The sequence below is a fragment of the Sylvia atricapilla genome, chromosome 25 (assembly GCF_009819655.1).
Source record: "Sylvia atricapilla isolate bSylAtr1 chromosome 25, bSylAtr1.pri, whole genome shotgun sequence".
Lineage (NCBI taxonomy): Eukaryota > Metazoa > Chordata > Aves > Passeriformes > Sylviidae > Sylvia > Sylvia atricapilla.
This window is the reverse complement of record NC_089164.1, coordinates 5,657,151-5,676,925: the sequence shown is the minus strand read 5'-3', so window position 1 is coordinate 5,676,925 and position 19,775 is coordinate 5,657,151. Positions and strand designations below refer to the sequence as shown.

The 19,775-nt window shown below is 43.3% G+C and overlaps 1 protein-coding gene across 1 annotated transcript in view; it reads right to left on the bottom strand.

Annotated features, from left to right (window-relative positions):
• The window catches only part of IPO9 (importin 9), a 40,096-nt gene that overhangs the window by 10,862 nt on the left and 9,459 nt on the right, over positions 1-19,775 (bottom strand). The window contains exons 2-16 of the mRNA XM_066335872.1: positions 18,974-19,035; positions 18,269-18,355; positions 17,120-17,321; positions 16,587-16,675; positions 16,227-16,313; positions 14,460-14,579; positions 8,462-8,562; positions 7,132-7,190; positions 6,483-6,634; positions 5,338-5,436; positions 5,099-5,205; positions 3,389-3,528; positions 1,599-1,758; positions 428-654; positions 74-222 (exon numbers count right to left, since the gene is read on the bottom strand). Coding sequence (XP_066191969.1) covers positions 74-222; positions 428-654; positions 1,599-1,758; positions 3,389-3,528; positions 5,099-5,205; positions 5,338-5,436; positions 6,483-6,634; positions 7,132-7,190; positions 8,462-8,562; positions 14,460-14,579; positions 16,227-16,313; positions 16,587-16,675; positions 17,120-17,321; positions 18,269-18,355; positions 18,974-19,035 — 1,841 coding nt within the window. The remainder of the gene's footprint in view (positions 1-73; positions 223-427; positions 655-1,598; positions 1,759-3,388; positions 3,529-5,098; positions 5,206-5,337; positions 5,437-6,482; positions 6,635-7,131; positions 7,191-8,461; positions 8,563-14,459; positions 14,580-16,226; positions 16,314-16,586; positions 16,676-17,119; positions 17,322-18,268; positions 18,356-18,973; positions 19,036-19,775) is intronic.

The window sequence follows — 19,775 nt, the reverse complement described above, 5'->3', positions numbered from 1 at the left end:
GCAGAAGAGCCCCCCGGGGGTTACAGAACAGGGACCACCTCCAGCCCAGGCCATGCCCCACTGAAGCACTTACTGCACACAGCCCCGCTGGGATCTTGTCAGCTGGGGCCTGCATGATGCTGACAAGGGTTGGGATCAGCCTCATCTGCATTGGACCCTGGCAGGTTTCTATCTGAGCTAGCTCCTTAAAAATATCCTGGGCAAGAGAAGCAACAACAGGATCTGGAGAGAGAAAGCACCATTTACTAAAACGCACACACACATCTCAATCTTTGTCACCACTATTTTGGCTGGGCAAAGCAGCAAGTGTCCCCTCTACCTTTACCACAGGAATCAATGTTCATTCAATGGCCATTGATTAAGTTTTCAGCAGCAGGATTCAACAGCAAAGCCAACTGTGCTTTGGGAATGTAAGTGGAATGCATACCGTTACTGTACTTGAGGAATATTGCAATGGTGAAGGGGCAGATCTTGTTCTCCATGCTGGCTGTAAACACTGGGTCCACCGTGCACACAATGCACAGTGTCTCCATCACCAGGTTCAGCACCTCGGAGCTGAACTGTGTTGCCAAGTGGATCAGGCCATCCAGAATGCTGGGAAGGAAAGGCTGCAACACGTGGGTGCTCTCGGAGATCTTCAGCTGGTCACAGTAGCTAGATGAGAAATTTGATACAAAAATAATTCTTAATATATAGAAGTAATTTAAATATATTGCATTCCAGATAATACGTAAGGAGTTGTTCTATCCTGTCCATTCTTAATCCTTAAGTTCACTCCTCTAGGACTTCTCTCCTTCAGTCTACTATTGCTTGACCTCCCAGCAGCTCAGCAGGAAAGAGGAGGAAAGCTCTCACAGAAATCTTCTCTCTGCATTCCACAAAAGCAGAGTTGAGCCAAGTGATGTTAGCTTCTACTGCCCCTCAGTGACAGATCTCTCCTAAGAACTGCCCATTGATGATGGACAAAAGGAAAAAAGTCTAGGACAGGCACTGCTTACAAAGTGTTTCGTTACCATGTTCTACAAGTGAGCTGGGAGTCATAAAGCAATATCAGGAATAACTAGGTCATAAATCTGACTTTATTTATTCGTTAACATTTCAGTGCAAATAAGAGACAAAGTGTTGTTTGGAAGTGGTGAACATTTAGGTTTTAGCAGATTTTTGTGACTTCTTTTGATTTTACACTAATGTTCATTTTTTACTTTAGAATGAGTACAGCAGAGCTTCCTTCTGACAAAAACGGGGTAAGAAAATCAAGCCCCAAAACGTCCTTATTGCTGTGACTGGGTCCATAGGCCTGTATGATGTCAGTCACCTTTATGACCACACAGGAATAATCTGGGTTTCACCTTTGTCCCTTCCAGCGACCATATCCATCATAACACTTTACTGTAGCCAACCTTGAATCTCAACTCCATACTCCTCATTATAGTTATTCTATTTTGAACCTGTTTGCTTACACTTTTTAAGCTGACGTCTATTTCATTCCAAGCAAAACCTCCCACAGGCCAAACGGAAATGCTATTTTAACAGACCTGTTTATCAGTGTGATTTATACCCCTGTGCTGTGGCTGTGGAATAGCTCGGGGTTTGCTTACCCCCAGATGGCTCTGACTGCAGAGATCCGGACAGAGGGGGGCTGAGTTTCGTGCAATCCACTGACAGTGGCCTGCAGGAACTGCTGGATGAGCTCCGGAGACATGGCCACGGTGAAACGGCTGGCGGCCCACAGGGCCCGGCCCAGGAGGAAAGGAGATACTGCAGCAAAACAAAAAAAACTCAGTGCTTTCAGAATAAGCTTAATGAGTTTAAAATCACAGCTGCTTCCATCCATTATTTAAAATCTTGTCAGCCCAATAGAAAAACACTGAAATGTGACACACAAGACAAGTGTGCTGGCATATAAAGGATTTTTGTTCGTGGGCAGAATCCAGTTAATTTTCTTAGTAATTTCAAAGAGTAATGTCTCATTTATTAAAAAACCTCCTCCCTTCAACTATTTACCCTTGAATTTGTTCATCACTGAACAAAAGCAAAGGAAGAGAACAGAGGCTTTTCCACTTATTCCCATTTATCCAGCTCAATATTCTGTCCCAAATGATGAAAACAGCAGCATCTTAGGGAAAAGAATCAGAAGAACAGATCTCATACCCAGATCACATTACCAGTTTGCAGCCATCACCCTGCAGTTACAGAACAGAATTCTGTGGTTCACCAGCACCACAGAAGCAGTGGACATTCATTATCCACTCACCTGCTTGCACTCATCAAGGTATGATATATCTTTACCACATTTAATCCTGCTGCCTTTTCAGACTATGAATCTCCTTATAGCTATCTAGGCTGGCCTCAAAGTGATGATGCTCTCTGTTCCTCAGCATCTTTACTGCCATTATTTATGCTCCTGCAGGTACTAATTTTAAGATGAGGACATAAAACACTCTGTGCAAGACGTACAGCAAGAGAAGAGCTTTGTTTTTTAAGTTAGTATCATAAAACACAACATTTCTTTGTCTGTACCATTACTGACCATTAACTCGATATCCTTAGAGAGCCATCAACACACTGACTCCAGGATCCCTTCTTGATAGCAGCAGCTCATTTACAACCCAATGCCAGGCATGTAAATGAATGTAAATGTATGTAAATTGATGAGGTCGGTTTCTTACATGCACTGCACACCAAGCACTTTGCACACTAGTTCTTCACTCAATATTAATATAAAGAGAAGAAAAAAACCCTTCTTTGTAGCGGGCTAAATAAGTGTGTCTTTGATGAAAAAGGAACCCAAGAATCAGCTTTTTCTACACTGACAACTCAATGTGGACTCATCAATGATTCTCACATTGCCTTTAACTGCTAAAATTTTAATTTGCAAGGACTTTTGAGGTCTGATTTTCAACAATTCCTCTCATTTTCTTGCACATTGATGTAAGATAACACAGAGAGCAAAATCCTGCTGAGTTCCCAGTAACAGAATTCCATTTAGCCAGGAGCATTATTTGAATTCATGTGCTACAATGTATCAGCCTCAGCATAAAACAAATGGGATGACATGGTGCAGCAGGAATTCTGAAGGCCTTTAACCACTGCGGGTGACTTTCCCAGGAACAGACACAAGACATCAGAACAGCTATTTTCCTCCCAGCTCCCCAGGCCCTACAGGCTCATGCATCTAGCCAAGAGTGAGATCCAGCTGAAAGCACAGTCCCACATATTTACACTTGAACTGGGAGCACATGGGAACTCACAAGATCTTTTTCACATGAGTAACGTGCACAAGTGCATTTTCCAATACCTGATGCACACATCAACCTGATTGATTCCTCAGAGACTCCCAGTGCCTGGCACCCAGCAGTTATTCCCAGGGATGCAGGGTCCCACATACCTGAAAGGTTGAGGTCTGCCAGGACCACATTTGTCAGGAAGCCATGCATATCAAAGTGTATTCTCCCGTTCTTCACACTTTCTGTAATGATAGACTTGACTGAGCCCAGGGCCAGCATACAGGCTTCATGTATTTTCCACCTGCAAAATAGTTCAGATGCCTTAAGACTTTTCCTCCATCATCACATCATACATATTCTGAAGTGAAGTCACAAGTGACTCTTTGGTCTAAGCTACCACAACTATTTCCTTGATCCCAAAAGAGAATTCAAAAAAGCCCTCAGAGATTAACATTCATAAACTGCAAGATGGGGGATTGGAAACTCCCCAGGATGGGCAGCATTTTCAGTCACTTCCTAAAATATTGGTGGAATAGTTGTTACTTGTTCATAATAAAAAAGAACCTCTTCCATGAAAGCTTGTGTTGTAGCTATGCCTTCATAATTTATGTGCAGAAGCAGTGGGATACCCAGTACATTAAAGGTTTAAAAAATCTAATTTTGCATTAACATTTTGTTAATTATGATGATATAGAACTATGTGCAAATACGCTTCTCCTTGTTATTTGTGAAACCAAGAACCTACTTTACAACTTCTCAAACTGAGGCAGATGGGGACCTACTGTCTGATTTTGCAGCCATTCCATTGCTGCTCATTATCAGAGGGGCTACTCTGACACTAACATTCAAAATAAACACAAACACTGAACCAATGCACTATAAAACCAGGAGAGAATCACTATGGACAGTAACCAGGTAACTCTAGCAGTGGAGTTTTCTTCTTCTATCCCCAAATAACATTAAAAGCTGCAACTTCGAAGTTCTAAAAATACATCCGCATACAACACCACTCCTCTTGACATCAAGTCAAGAAATAATATATATTTATATATATATTCCTGATATTTTATCCCAATTAAGTGAACATGAAGTATTGCAAATTTCTCTTCTGATTTTGTGTAATTAATTATTGTTTCCCATGAGATGTTTTAAAGAACATAAAGTTCCGAAGGGAGGAGCCTTGGCACAGATAGCCTGTGCTAGGAATGCCCAAAGTACTCCACAGGAAGATTTCACTATCTGGCTCAAGAACTGCTGTACTTTCTTTTGCTTCTTCTAATCAGAGCTCTTGTCCTGGGTTGTAGTTTAGGATGTATTCTATCACCATCTTCAGTTAATGGCCCATCAATGCCTTGTGCATGACTCATAGGTAACTCCCTCCGGGAGCTATCTCTCTTTAATGGGCCATCAAGGACCTCCTCTATGACTCATCATCCCATTGTGAGATGCTCCACCCACGGGGAGGAGCCAAGCATTCTCACTTGGATATAAGCCGGGATTTGGAGCAGTACAAGCAGCCCTCACCCACTGGATTCCCAGAGGACTGGAGCTACCAGACCTTTCTATGAGATCACTGCTTCAGGAAGACCACCTTGTCTGGACTGCTTCCATCACCCTCATCAGGGTGAATTCTGACTCTGTCAGTGGTTTTCTCTTTTTGTATTGCTGCACTTATTTTATTTTTTTCCTTTTCTTCGCATTAAATTGTATTTCTGACTTAGAGCCTCTCACTTGGTTTGTTTTCAAACCACAACACTCTTCAATTCCATCTTTGCCCATCAGCAGCATTGTCACAAATGAAATCTGATGAAACCATGGTGCACCCAGTGCTGTAGATGAGCTTGCCACCCGCCCCAGTGCCGTGCCCTCACCAGTGCTCAGCGCCGCTGTTTTTAGCCTGCTCAGCTTCCTGCAAATGCCTCGTTGCTGCTGCAGCCAGAGCAGTTGCACTCTCATTCTGGAAATCAGCAGCCACAGCCTGTGCACAAGGAAAGGACAGCACTCATTTGTATGGACAAAAGTTGGCCTTTTCTCTAAATGTCCTTCCTGAAGGTAGGTTTGATACTTGTTATTACTATTTCAGTATCTAAATGTGGAATATATTTCATACCAGCAGCAGATCCTGAGCAGCAATTCTCACTGTGTAGGAAAATGTATCATCATCTTCATCCTCCACAAACTGCTGAGGATTTGCAGTCCAAACCTTTATCTGGAAGAGACAAAAAGGAGAGGGCAGCTGAGAATTCAGACACTATGGGTACAAGGCAGCTTTTCTGTTCCCTGCAACCTGTTTTGGAAAACTACTTTCAGAATTTTTCTCTGCCATAAGAAGTCTTCAACCTCAACTGATTTTTCTTCTATTCCATTGGAGAAATCTTTGAAAAGAAGAAACTCTCTTTGTTCTTAGCTCATCTTGCTCTTCTGCCCTTCATTTGAGATCAGAGTTTGACAGATCTAATGACTGACCTGGAATCAATGGTACACAGCTTTATTTTTAGATGAGGAATGGGAGAAGCAGATAAATCTTTTAACAGAATGCTTGTTTTTATGCATGTCTACCTAAACTAAAAGATGATGGTTGTCACACTTGAGAGGCCAGGAGCTATGTAGAATTTCAGCACAAATTATTTCACCCTACTAGCACAACATCTTTGCTCTCACAGAGAGCTGTTTATTCTTTTCAGCATGATAATCTTCATTTTCACAGCACAATGCATCATGGAAGAATGAAGGAAGAAAACCTGAAAGAGCTGAGGTTGTTCAGCCTGGAGAAGATTCCAGGAAGACCTTATAATTGCCTTAAAAATAAAGCCCTTTTACCAAGGCTTCAGGACAGGGCAAAAATTTTAAACTGACAGATGGTAGGTTTAGATTACAGAAGAAATTCCTTACTAAGGGGTGTGCTGAGACACCGGATATGTTGCCCAGAGAAGTTGTGAATGTCCCATCACTGAAAGTGTCCAAGGCCAGGCTGGATGGGGCTTGGAGGAACCTGGGATAGTGGAATGTGTCCTTGCCCAGGGCCAGGGGTGGAACAGGATGGGCTTTAAAGTCCCATTTGACCCAAACTGTTCCGTGAATTGTCATTTCGTGTCCACCTTGCACCATTTTGGAACCTCTAAGTGCTGCTGCAGCAAAGTGATGGAACAGCCTGTTAGATTACACCAGCTTCCATGCATTGAAGCTCTTCCCAGGACACTTGCTGGTTTAAATCTCTCATTTCTTTTGTTTCCTACACAACACAAACATGCTCACCTGCTCCTCTGTGATCTGCATGTAAAGCAGGATATAATAAATCAGGTCTGGAAGAGCCTTCTTCACTGTGCTCTTGAATTTGTTGTTTTCCAACAAGGCATGAACAAATTCAAATATGCTGAACACTAGATTTTCAAAGCCCAGAACTTCACCTGAACAAAGTGGAAAAAACAAAAAGGAACATGACTGAATATGTCAACATACAAAAAGGTACAAATGGATGTGAAAATAATTACAAACTGTTAGCTTGTCTGCGCAGATAGTTATTCATTCTCCTGGACTAGCAAGTGCAGCAGCAACCCCAGGAGGATTTCTGACCTCATCACTTTTTGCTCTCTTCCCACCATATACCCCTCATTAAAATTTATCAACCTCAACCTAAAACCTATTTGATTTTCTTATGTCCCAGTACTTTTACCTCAAAATTGTTGCTGAACTCACTCACTCCTTGAGCCATTAGAAAACTTAAATTGTGTGGCTCCGTTGACTACAATCACACATAATTTGCAGAGAATTGACGGACACCACTCTAACATGGTAAATGTACCTTTAGCACAATCTCCCAAAGTGTTTCAGTCACTGTTTTCACAGCAATATTTAGGTAACTCCATTCCTCTTCAAACAGCAGAAGTGAAGTGCAAGTTCTTACCATCAGAATCCACAGGATCCTCCACTTCTTCTGTGTAATTTACTTCTGTTCTGACATAAGTGGATGGAGTTAAGGAAACGCTTTTTTCTAAGGAACAACATCTATTTTGGAATTAATTTGTTCCTGTCTTAAAATTCCTGGTAAGTTGGGAAGGTTTTGTTCTTTAAAAACCCTTTGATTTTGTATAGTGTCCTGTGCTTCATAGAGACAACAACCCCAGGAGCTCCTGGCTTTGTGCATTGCCCAAGTTCAAAGACCACTTTCCACAGACACATCACTTCAGCACATCTTTCATATTATTTGATTAACTTGGATCTAACTCACCAAGGTAACCCAAAACTTCATTTATGATAACTTTGCAAGAACAGAATCCCCCAGACTCACTCTTTTCAGAGGTAGTGATCTAATTCAATACCTCACTGCTGCCCAAGGGTGAGGAGCCACCCTATGCTCCCACATCCCACCTGCTCCCTACCAAGCTTCTCCACAAGTGCCTGCCCTTGGAAATGGCAGAAAACTAACCTGGGGGTAAGAAGGAAGGGGCCTTCTTTGGGGACGGTGAACTGAAGATCCAACAAATACCAGAGCAAACACAAGGAAAGGAAGAACAAGACTCTCCCTGTTTGCAAACAAAAGCCCATTTTGTGAGCTCAGGTACCAGCAGGACTGTAGTAGGAGTCAGGACAGGAGAGCAAAAAATATACCATCAAAAATCCAACAAAGAGCTCCTTGTATTTTTATAGATTCACAAAATGGTTTGGGTTGGATGGGATCTTAAAGACCATGTAGTTCCAATCCCCCTGCCATGGGTAGGGACATCCTCCACTGTATTGTAACAGGGGTCTGAAAAAACAAACTGAGAGATCTGAGTTGTCAGTTTTGAAGTACTGGGCAATACACCCACAGACCACCCTGACACAGCTGGGTGTGCAGTGGAACACTGACTGAAAATTCAAATGGCAAATCAACTTCTGCAGCAAGTGCAGTCAGCCATTAGTTCTACTGCAGCATGGGGTATTGCTGGTTCTCCTGCTTCTGAAGTCTTGACACTGTGACCAGTATATCTTTTTAAGAAGACAATTTTTACCAAAAAGTACCAGAAACAATCCAGAGCTCATGGCATTTCTACAAGGCACATGCATCAATCAGCATACATTTTAAGCTAAAAGAAACTTAACAGAGCCTCCAGAAGTAACAGAAAGTTCCGGTTTTGTCTGGTAGGGCAGAGCACTCCATGTACTGTGCTTTTCCAGCAGCCAGATCATTCGTGGGTATCAGACGAAGTTTGTCTCATTTAATTCCAGTTAAATCCATTCACTACCAAGGATATAAAGCAGCACTTTCTGTCAGGGTGTTCCAGACGATGGGCAGGATCTGCTGCATTGATGAAATCATGTGCTTTGGGTAGTTTTTCACAAGTGCTGTTACAGCCTGGAACCAAAAAGAGTACCAGTCAAAAGTGAAACTGGGAAAGCCATCAACACACTCAAATCACAGGCTGCTGTTTCATTAATCACTGAGATCATCCAAAGTCTTCCTGTCATTGAAATCATCTCTAACTCCTGACCTCTAACCCACTCTCTTGCTCGAACACTGACCAACACACCTCTCTTGGTGTTTCCTCTTTTGCAGAGAAGCAAAGGGATAACACAAGATGTGGCACTCTGGAGTGAAGACAATGCCATAACGCGGTGGTAAGACAATGACTCAAATCCAAAGCACATCACAGTGCAGCCCTGTCTGGATACAACTATCCTGGAAGTGTCTTGTCCCAGAAAAAGAACTCTAGAAAACTAGAGTTCTAGTTGTAAAACTAGAACTGCCCATTTTCCACACTTCTACTCATGCAAGCAACACATCCATTGCACACCCACAGAGTAGCTGGAGAAGCAAACACCTACCCAGATCAATTCCCTTCCCATTTTGGAGGCAGACACCGGCGGCTGTGGCAGCCCAGCACAGGGGCTGCTTTGGGAGCAGCTTGGCAGCTCCACAGGGGATTGTGCCGGGATTTTCATGAAGCTGATCATCCTGACTTAGAGGAGCCCTTCCACTGACACTTGTCAAAAGCTTTTTGGGACTCTACAGGAGTGAGAGAGCTCTCATTCCCTCCTCTCCTCCCCAGGGACACAGGTCCAGCTGTGTTAAAGTTGCTACAGAACAGCCCCTCACAAACTGACTGAGAGGTAGCTGCTCCCAGACACACAGGTGTCAGTTTGTTTGTGCTTACCCAATACAAACCACTCTGTGAAGTTTGTTTGTTTGCAGCATTGGGTACATTGACAGAAACAAAAAAATAGTAATTCACCTTCCAGAAAAACAACTGCAATCTAATATCAGTATTGGGAGATGAGTAGGCATCAAGAATGACCCAGATATGTGGGTTTGGGAATGAGTCTGGCAGATGCTAGAAGGAAGCATAACAGAAAAGACCTGCTGAAGTGTCTGGGGAAAAAAATTATGCAGGTGCTGGCAAAGGATGTGAACCTGATCTTCAGGACTGCTGCAAACTCAACACCCTGCCTAGGGCCACAGGAGCATCCAAACAGACTTGCACCATATGACACTGCATATAAGCCCTATGTAAATGTTTCTAATCTCTACACCCAACCAATTCTGCAGGAAGTGCTATTGGAGTGCTAAGGGAGTTCTTCAACTCAACGGCTCTGTGGCTGTAACAATAGAAGGCTGCATTTGCAAGGTCACCACAGTCCTGCAGAGCAAGTAATTAAAAATCAGAGCACTCTCCTGTCAGATGTTGTATTTCAAACCCTGGCCCCTCATTCTGCCAATTCCCACTGCTTGTCTGAACTCAAAGAACTGCTTCACAGATCCTCTGCCAATGCCCACGTGTTGCTCCACCACTTATTAATCCTTCAAGAAATCCCTTATCCTTTTCTCTTCAGAGCACTGCTCCTTCAAGTCACTCTATCAAAGCCTTTTATTGCTTCTCTTCCTGTTTGCATCTTTAAACAGAGAAGGAATCCCCAAATTTTTGGATAAAAAGCTTAAAATGTGCACTTAGAGAGCATGCTAAAGCTGACGGTCAGTCAGAGTTCAGCAGGGGCAGGTGAAGTACCTTGTTCATAAACTTGGAAAGTTTGTTCCAAGACACAGATACCACCTCATCTTCCATCCAAGAACAAAGAGGTTATGATTAATTATTTTTTCCTAGCCAGTTATTTGTTCCAGCATCAGGAGAAATCTAAGCATAACTTCTCTGACCCACAGGTGTTGAACAGCTTCTAAGCACAAATGAAGCAGCACAACAGCAAGGCTGCAAGATTGTTGTTTAATTGGTGTTCCTGATATATTACCACACACTAAGTACATCATTGTATTCCAATTTGTATTCCATTATTGTGAAATTTGCCTTAAATCTGTCACCTGTCATATTTAATCACTCTGTTTCTCTCAAAACAATCAATAGTATCATGTTCAACACTGGAATTAGGATCCAAGAACTGTATAGCTGCAGCTCATTCATCCTTAGAGACAGCAGTTTAATTCATGCTGAACTATCAAACACAAGAATAAATTACACCATGGGTATTTCCTTCTAGTCGTCACACTTCCTATTTTTGTTGTGGCCAAATCTCCCATCTCCTCCAAGGATAAAAGGCCCTGATTTCCTGCTGAACACTGCTTAAAAACTTGTAACTATATTGGGAACAACTTGGGACACATTAACCATCAGCGGCTCCCCATGATGTGATCTAAACTATTCACTTCCCTAACCAGGACAACTGTTGCAGGGGATCAGTGCACACTGCAATAGCATTCCTTAAAGCTTCTGCCACTGTCCTGCAGAACGTTCTGACATGGGCAGCACAACAGTTTAGGTCAGGGCTGCCTCTAACTTCCACCAAGAACTCCATGAACTTTGGAGTACGAAGCTTTCAAGTGACAGGGAAGGAAAAAAAAGTCTTCCTGTCATTTGCCACACAGCGCTTCATTAAGAAGATGGGATTGAGTCTGCATCTGTTTGAAAATGTGCTATAAAAAACTCTGAATTCCCTCTTCCATTGCATCAGCTTTTCAAGGAGTTCTTATAATGACCTCATCTGTAGAGCTGGTTTAAGTAATCCCCTAAGGTTTCTTACTTCGGCATTACAATGACTATAAAATCCACTTCTCTGGAAGAGAAGGCAATTCACAGGTCTTTCACCTGAATTCTTTTTTCCTCAGAAAATTGCTGTCATCAGCTTAGAAACCCTAAGTGACAAAACCATGAATTGCCTTAAGTCCACAGCTAGAAGACTCATCTCTTCACAAAGAGCCTCCTACAAACCACTTGTCAGAAGCAGATCTGAATTTACTGTTTAAATCCACAATGATTCTCTGCTGCCATCGATGGCACCCTACACCCAGCAGTGTATTCAGATCCAAATCTTCTTGTGCTGTACCTCCCCTGCAGAGGCCAAAGGCAGAGGCCCTCACACAGCTAAAGAGCAGAGCAAGAACATGGTGACATTTTCTCAGAGACTTTCCCAGCCTGTCACATTGTTCAAGAACGTCCTGATGGGACCAGTGCTGACATACTCATGCAAACAGCCCAATGCCAGAAAGCATTTACTTAAATAATAGAAAAGGCTTCAGAATACATGGATATAACGAGAACAGAACTGGCCTGGTTTAGAGTGAAGCCATCAGTTACAATTGCTTTCTGTGGAGGCCGAAAAACACCACTACTCATTAACAATCCAAATGTGAGTATCTGGAGTAAGAGATCCAAGTATTCTTGAGCTGCAGGCTGTTCCAATCAAGGTGATACCCTGCAGCATTCCTTTCATGCTGCTGTTGCCACAAATCACTGCCCCAGGAATCCCAGTGCACAGGCAACAGAAAGGAAAAAAAAAACAAAACACAAGAGATACTCTCTCAGCAAAAGCTGCTAACATCCTTCCCTAAACTCCTTTCCAGTAGTGCTGCACAGTGAGAACAGCTCCAGTTGTTCCTAGAGTACAAGAGCTGCAGCCCCTCACTGAGAAGCCACAGGATGCCCAGACCAGGTACTGCTGCCACCTGGAACAGGACTGAGACAAGTTCCACAACACTGAGCTCAGGAGCTGCTGATTTGTGTAACACAACAGCACCTTCCCACTATGTATTTTCATTACTTCAGCACAAAGCTGGTCATCCTGAAAAGCTTTTGAACTTGTCTTCAGTAACTTCTTTATTGCTTTCTTCAGGGATCTGAATGGGCCTCAGTGCCCATCCTCAGAAACCTGTACACACTGACCTGAGTATCACTCAGCCCAGCACACAGGCAAGGAAATGAAAGATCTGGATTTAATCCTGCAACTGATTGTCTTGGTTTTAAACAGTATCTCCCTGCTAGGACCTTAGAATTCTCTGGAAAAGACAAGGACCTATGGAGTAGGGGGGCAGGTTTTAGATTGGCATGCAGTTCTGACCACTCAGAAAACAGAAGGTGATGGGTTTGGTAATACCCATATAAAAGCTGAAGCTGGGTTGGAGATGCCCTCTTTCTCTCCTGTCTGGCAAGCAGGTAACACGTGGGCTGGCTGAGAGCCCCAGCTCAGGCCCTGGCTGCCCCCAGGGTGCTGCAGAAGCAGCAGGGCCAGGGCCATGGCAGGGATTGGGCTGGGCTGTGGCAGGACCGTGCCTTGGAGCCTGGCTGCTGGCACCCCAGCCCGAGGGGAGGATGGAATCCACCCCCCACCCTTATGCTGGGCCTTACAGATCGGCTGTGAGCAGCTCACAACATCAGATGGAGGAGTGGAAGACAAGGTATCCATCAGCCTCCCCTCCACCAGCATGGCTTTGAAACATTTGCAGCTGCCACAGCAGAGAGCACCTGACCACGGCAGACCTGGGCAAGCTTTAACTATTTCCTGACACAGATTGAGACTTTAACCCTTCTCAGAGATGAATAAAAGGCCAGATTGGAGACATGTAAAGGGACAATATGGAATTTTCAAAGTCAGTAAAGGAAGAGTGACTTTTAAGTGGTGGAGATGACAAGTTGCCTTGGTTCTAGGCTGAAAAATCTCCTACGGATTATGGTAACAAGACAATCTTTTAAATCAGAGACAATATAAATTGGGGAGATGATTTGTGGATTTGAGCAAAGGTATATGTGATGAACTGAGTGAATATTGAATTAGCAGCTGTGATTTTTTGTGACCCCCTGAGAGACTGAACAGAGATGAGAAGCCCTCTGCCAGTGAAGAAGTGAGAAGATGATCTCGTTCCCTGAGTTGAAAAAAGATCCTCTGTTTTTTTGAAACAGCTCATTTTTAAAAAGTGCCACCCCAATCTATGAGTCCATGGCCCATATGTAGTCATGGGAAAGGCTACATGATATGGAAGTTCCACAACTGCAGATTGTCCTGGGCAGGCAAGCTTGCAGCTTGTGAGTTGGAAGCCACAAGCAGACCGTTTTCTCTTGTGGAACATTACCAAACAACAGGAGAGACTTCTCTCTCTTTAAGACTGAATGAAAGACTTCTCTAAGTGGTACTGACCTGGAGTTCTGAGTTTTGCCTCTTTACATTGTTGGTAGAAAATGAGCAGTTTGTAGTGGGAGAAAGGGTTGGTTTTAGAAATTAATTTGTGTTGTTTTCTTTCTTTTCTTATTTTCTTCTCTTAGTGTATATTAATAAAATCTATTTGTTTTTACTTCTAAATTGAGCATGCTTTTGTCTTTTCCTCCCAAAAATCCTATCTCCCAGTTAGCAAACAAATTTGGCAGATGTGAAACCACCACACTGATGCTTTTGGCTCGTAGCTCTCCCATGCTGCAGGCTCCACTCCCAGTGCTTCCCAAGTCATTACAGGAGTCTGCACTGGCTCTCATCCCCATGCATACAGAGCTCTCCAATCCAATCTCCTTTCTCCAGGAAACCATGACAGTACAAAGACCTTCCATCTCTCTTTCTCAGAGATCATTAAGCATTAAAAACCAGGCAAGTTCCAGAAAATCACCTGCAGTTAATAAACTTTTACAACTTCACTGCAGCAGAATTCTGCAGCAGCTTTAAAAAAGACTGGTATTTAACTACAGATTATGGTGTACAAGACATACCCAAAATACATTAAATCAGCAAATGACAAGGACAGATGGTCCTATGGACCAGATTCCTGTGGATCATTTTACAGACAGATCCTCACGGATCTCAGCATAGGTACCTTCAGTACAGGCAAGCAATTTATTTCACTGTGGATGGTGCTGGGAGCCAAAAGCCTTCACTGTTCATACCACGAGCAATACTAGGAGATATGCCACCTGAGTTTGTTTTCCAGCACATCTGAGTGTGTTGGTATTCAATTCTTTCTCACTTAATCAGCCCTAAGTGACTCACCTTTAAAACTTCCATCTTGAACCCACTGTCCGATGTTGGTCCATCAGGCATCTGCAGGGCCTGGACAAAGGCTTCTGTGAACTGCTGCACCACAGGGAAAATCAGGACCTTAGCAGCACCCTGGTTACAGACAATGCAAGCACAGCTGAATACCAGATGCAGAACCCCCACATCTGACAGGTAAAGCACTATAAGCAACAGCAATTGCACTTTTCTGGTACAAAATAGAAGAGAAACTCATGGCAAGTGCAGAATATTGCAAAGTCACATGAAAGCTGTTTCAGACATCACTTGGGCTCTCCGTGTTAGGAACTAAGCTCAGCTGAATCCCACTCTTCAGAACCCCACAGCACAGGCTGCCACAAAACACATGCATCCAAACTCATTACTTTGGAGTCTCAAGAGAGATCCAGACAATCCAGTCTGGAGAGTCCCAGGAGCAGTGCTCACCCCCTCTGAGAGAGGCATCCCATTCGACCAGCTGAATCCTGCCCTGCACCCCAGCACCCCCAGGCTACAAAACCAACCTGGGGTGGCTCCATCACACACAATTACTCCAAACACTGCGGCTGGCATTTATCTCCCTGCAGAGCCTCCATCCCCCAAACCAAACAAGCTGAGTATCAACAGCTGGCCTGAAGATTTACAGGATGATTCTTCCTAGGAAAATGCAGCAAGTATTTTTCCAGATGTCAGAGCACTCCATAAGCAGTCCTTGGCAGAGCAAGTAATACAGGACCAATATAATTTTATTGAGATTATTTCTCTTAACTCCCTAGCTAGGACAGTGAAGTCCTATGTTTAAATCAATTAGGAAATTCCATTTACAAAAAGATTCCCTTTATCTTTTAAGTAAAATTTCAATAGAAAAGGTTTAGGATTCAATGTAAAGGACACCTTCAGCCCTTCTCCAGAATAAGAGTGAGGACCTAATACTATCTCTTGGATACCAGTAGCAGCTGCACCACATAGTGCATGAATAACCTTGTCAAGGCAGTATAGACACAGTGCAATTACCAGAACTTTCCAAAAGTCTGCACTGGATTGCTCCCTGTGCAAACAGGGAGGGAACAGCCCACTGAGCCACTCAGCAGTGACCAGCTGCTAGATTGAGTCACCCTTCCCTATCCTTACACCCCAAAAAGTAAAAAATAACCATTTATTGTCTGGGAGTGCTGGAAAAGCCACTTGCCAAAGGCCCTTTAAAATGCAGATGTGCTCAGCTGGAGCCAGACAGGAGACTCATGAATAAAGCTGCTTGACTGCTGCATTTGTTTCTTAGCACCTATTCTTCCAAAACTGGGCTGGGTTTGGCTTCCCTCACCCCTTCAGGAACACAAGGCCAAGGCACCTCCTGAAGCACGGGTGAAGCTCTGGGAGTCTGGAACCAAAGCCTCACCCAAAGGTCTGCTGTCACCCAGGTGCCCAAGGCCCAGCAGGTGACTGGGACACACACCAGGCATTTCCAAACAAAGGGATGATACTCTACCTCCTCCCCATGCTGACTCCTCCCTTTCCTGAGCTCTTACAAACATGTCTGTTGATAAACCATAAAATAACCTTAATTATGGAAATCAAGTCCCACTATCAAGGCATGCATGTAAAGCAGAGTCAGGTACTTTACATGTATTGAATTACAGCCTCTACCCCCAAATTCCAGCTGACACAGTATGTAATTTTCCAATGTTTCATTTCCATATTAACCATTATTTAGAACGTCACTCAGTTTGAATTCAAAGTATCTTATATGTCAAGTTAAATTCTTGCCTTTTCCAGCTCCTCCATGTTACAGATCATGTGGGCACACGTGGTAAATATCTCCACCGCACGTGACCTCGTGCGAATCCCATACACCTAGAGAAAAGTTAAACATCAGGAACACAACATTCTTCTTGCAAAAGACACTTCCTTTAATTATCTTTTAACTGTATTTCATTTTTGCTTTAGCTTTATTCTATTATTTTATTATTGACTTCAACTTTTCTGTTGAAACATTAGCTGCCATCATCAAGAAAATCCTTTAAGTCTAAGTCATACTACAGTATGACATTAAATCTGGACTTTCTCTGTTTCAAGAAATATTCCCACTAATTTCATCCAATACCAACCTCCCTGTGAAGACCATACCTCTGCCATTGTGAAAATTTTATACATCTCTGGAAGAATAACTGGAGCTACAAGTGGCATCTGTATGTCTGTCACTTCTCGGGTAAATTCTAAAAAATGGAAAAGGAAGAGAAGTTCTTAAAAGAAATCCAATTTGTAGAGAACAGCAACAATAGAACCATTGGGAAACACTAAGTGTATTGAACCACGTTGATTTGCACTTTACTAGACTAGGGTCACCTGATCTACCTGAGGCAATCCTCAAAGGCAAGCAGAAAAATATCACACCAGAAACTGTAGTTATCTGGAAAACAGGGTGTTACAATCCAAGTCCCTGCTGAGTTTTAACCTGCAGCACAGCACCTCCTTCCCCAGCTCTCATGACACCTGCTGAGGACACGATTCCACAGCCAGTGACAGGCACCAGGCCAAGGGGAAGAGAGGAAGAAAATTCCGATTTCTTCAATTTGCACGAAACGTGACAGAACACTGGCACAAGGAAAAGCCTAAAGAGCTTCCCACAGCAAGCTCGCCCAGCCAGGGCACCCACACACCTGTGAGCACTCTCATGGCCCCGTGCACTGCATTGACATCTCCGCTGACCAGCATCTCCATGAGGAGGTTGAAGAGCTCGGGCCAGGCCTCGGGCCAGTCCCAGTGGGCAATGGCTGACACGGCGTAGGCCACGCTCGAGCGCACCTTGCTGATGGACTCCCGCAGCCCGTTGGGCAGCAGCTCCCTGATTGCAACTTTCGCCTGTAGGAAACAACAGCGTTTAGAGTAGATCCACAGCCATAGCGTAATCTGATGAAGAAAATCTAGACCTATGGCTGTATCCTGATATTGGTTCAATATTGGTTTTACAAAATGAACACCCAGGAGACAAAAACACTCCTGCACACTACACCCCGTAATTTTTTAGGGAAAACTGCATGGTGTGTTTTAACACAGCATCATCTCACACACAGCATCAGACAAGCACAGAGTAAATAGCTCACAGCTGCAACTACACAAGATGTACAGATCTACATGGAAAATATCCAGGGTGAGCTGAGATAAATCCCAGCTCCAGTGTCAGGGACTATGTTTGCTTACTTTGGAAGATTTCAGTAAACAAGAACAGTCACTCAGCCCTGAAGGGACAGGAAAAAATAAAAGCCACTTCTGGGGCATAATTCAAGCAATTATCTCTGGATGGGATGAATCATACCCTAGATATGAAAGATGCTTCAATCAACAGTCAGTGAAAAAGGCTGGAATCTCTGGCCATCCTAGCTGTTAAATACTCCTGCTGAACAGACTCTTAATGAAATCCAGCAGCTTTAAACTAAAATTTGTCACGGGAAAATAACCTTTAAGTCCCAAGATGTATAACAAAAAATTTAGCAAATCTCCAAAAAAGGAGTGCCAGAATCAGTATTTGTGAAACTTAGGAAGCAGCTTTTCTTCTAGTCTTGTTCTGAGAGTAGCAGGAGCATTGTGGCTGAACTTTCCCTACAGGAAGCAGCCCAAGTTTCTCAAGCCCAGCGGTCTTTTAAGCAACTGAAAACAGATTTTTGAAGTGGAAAATATCAAAAAACCTTAACTGAAGCCATTAATTCTCCAAATACACAAGGGCACTGGTACTTCTTTAACTGCCTACAGAATTAATATCCTTGATGGATAAAGTGTTTCAGAGTAGATAACATGAAACCAAGTCTTACCCTTTCTGTGGTCTCTGGAGGTCTAAACTTTTCCGACTGAGAGCACCAGTGAGTTTCCACATACTGTTTCAGAATAACAGATGCCAGCTGTATCAGGAGAGAGGTCAGGAATCAGAGACATATCCTGGTGCAATGATCACTCCTGACCCATTTGCTCAGCCTCCTGTCCCACCATGCTTCTTTTACAGGGGCATCAAGACTTGCCAAAAATGCAAAAAATCCACGAAGTGGACCACAAAGTTACTGCAGTAAAAAGAACTGCTGGGTCAGAACAATGGTCTGCACAGCACCGACCCAAGGCAGCAGCTCTAAAAAGGCACAAGATACAGGTCACAAAGTAACTAAAGAGATACAGAATCAAAACTTACTTTCCAAGGAGGAAAACATCTACAGAAAAAGCTTCTGCAAAGAGAAGGCACACTTCTGCTTGCTGATGTCTACCAGCCACCTCCTAAGTTGTGTGCACTTCTAGTACAGTATTGTCTCAGCACCAGGTTTATTAAGTCCAAAAAATTTTTTTAAAAAAAATGTAAGAGTGTAACACCTGAATAATGTTGAAAGAAAGACCCTAGAGAAATGTAAAAGAAAGTGGAGAAACAGTAACAGAAAGCTACTTCCAATTTTTCACCTGAAAACATGGAAGAATATTTTAAAAACCAAGGAAATCACCATCAAAATTCTTTCTGCAGTTCCAGGCAAACTCACCTGCCGGATGGCCAGAGCTCCCTGAGGATCCACAGTCAGTTCTGCTAAATGAACACCAAATTCTGCAAGGAAAAAACCCCAAATATTGGTATTGTAATTTTTATTGCCACAGAACAAAAGTCATCAAGATTTTTGCAGAAGGACATAATACCAATTGAGTGACTCATATGTAGGAAGGAGAAGGCAATTCCAAAGCACAGCTACTCAAATAAATCATGAGCATTAATTCTTCCCTGTGTTCTCCACAAAAACTTCATTTATTGTCTTGGCATCTTATTTTCTTCTCTCGTGGGCAGAAAATTTTTCAATGCAGGCTAATAACAAACAAATTATTTAAACTTTAAATACATATATAAAAATCTTATCTACGATGTAAAACCATTACTCAAGTTCGCACAGGAGAGGTGCATGGAAAAGATCCAGGATGAAGCAAGACAGCAGCACTGGCAGCCAGCAGTCCCTTTTTGGACACCCTGGGTTCATCCACAGGGAAGTGCAGGCATCACTTCAGCTGTCCCAGCCCTCACCCTGTGACTGCCCAGGACACACCAAACTCCTTCCCAAGAAAACTGTGCCCAGCACAGTGACACCAGCACTGCCTGGATGATCCTTGGGGCTGCGAGACCTTCTCCTGCAAAGAATCTGTCCAGAAAAACCAAGAGCTTCTTGTGGCTTCTTGCCAAGCAAGCTCCATAGGCTTGCTTGGCAAAATTCAAAGACTTGTAACAATTGTGTTGATGCTGAGCACAGGAAATAAAAGCCAGGAAGAGCAGCTATTCTGGTAGGGTAAATCCATACAACT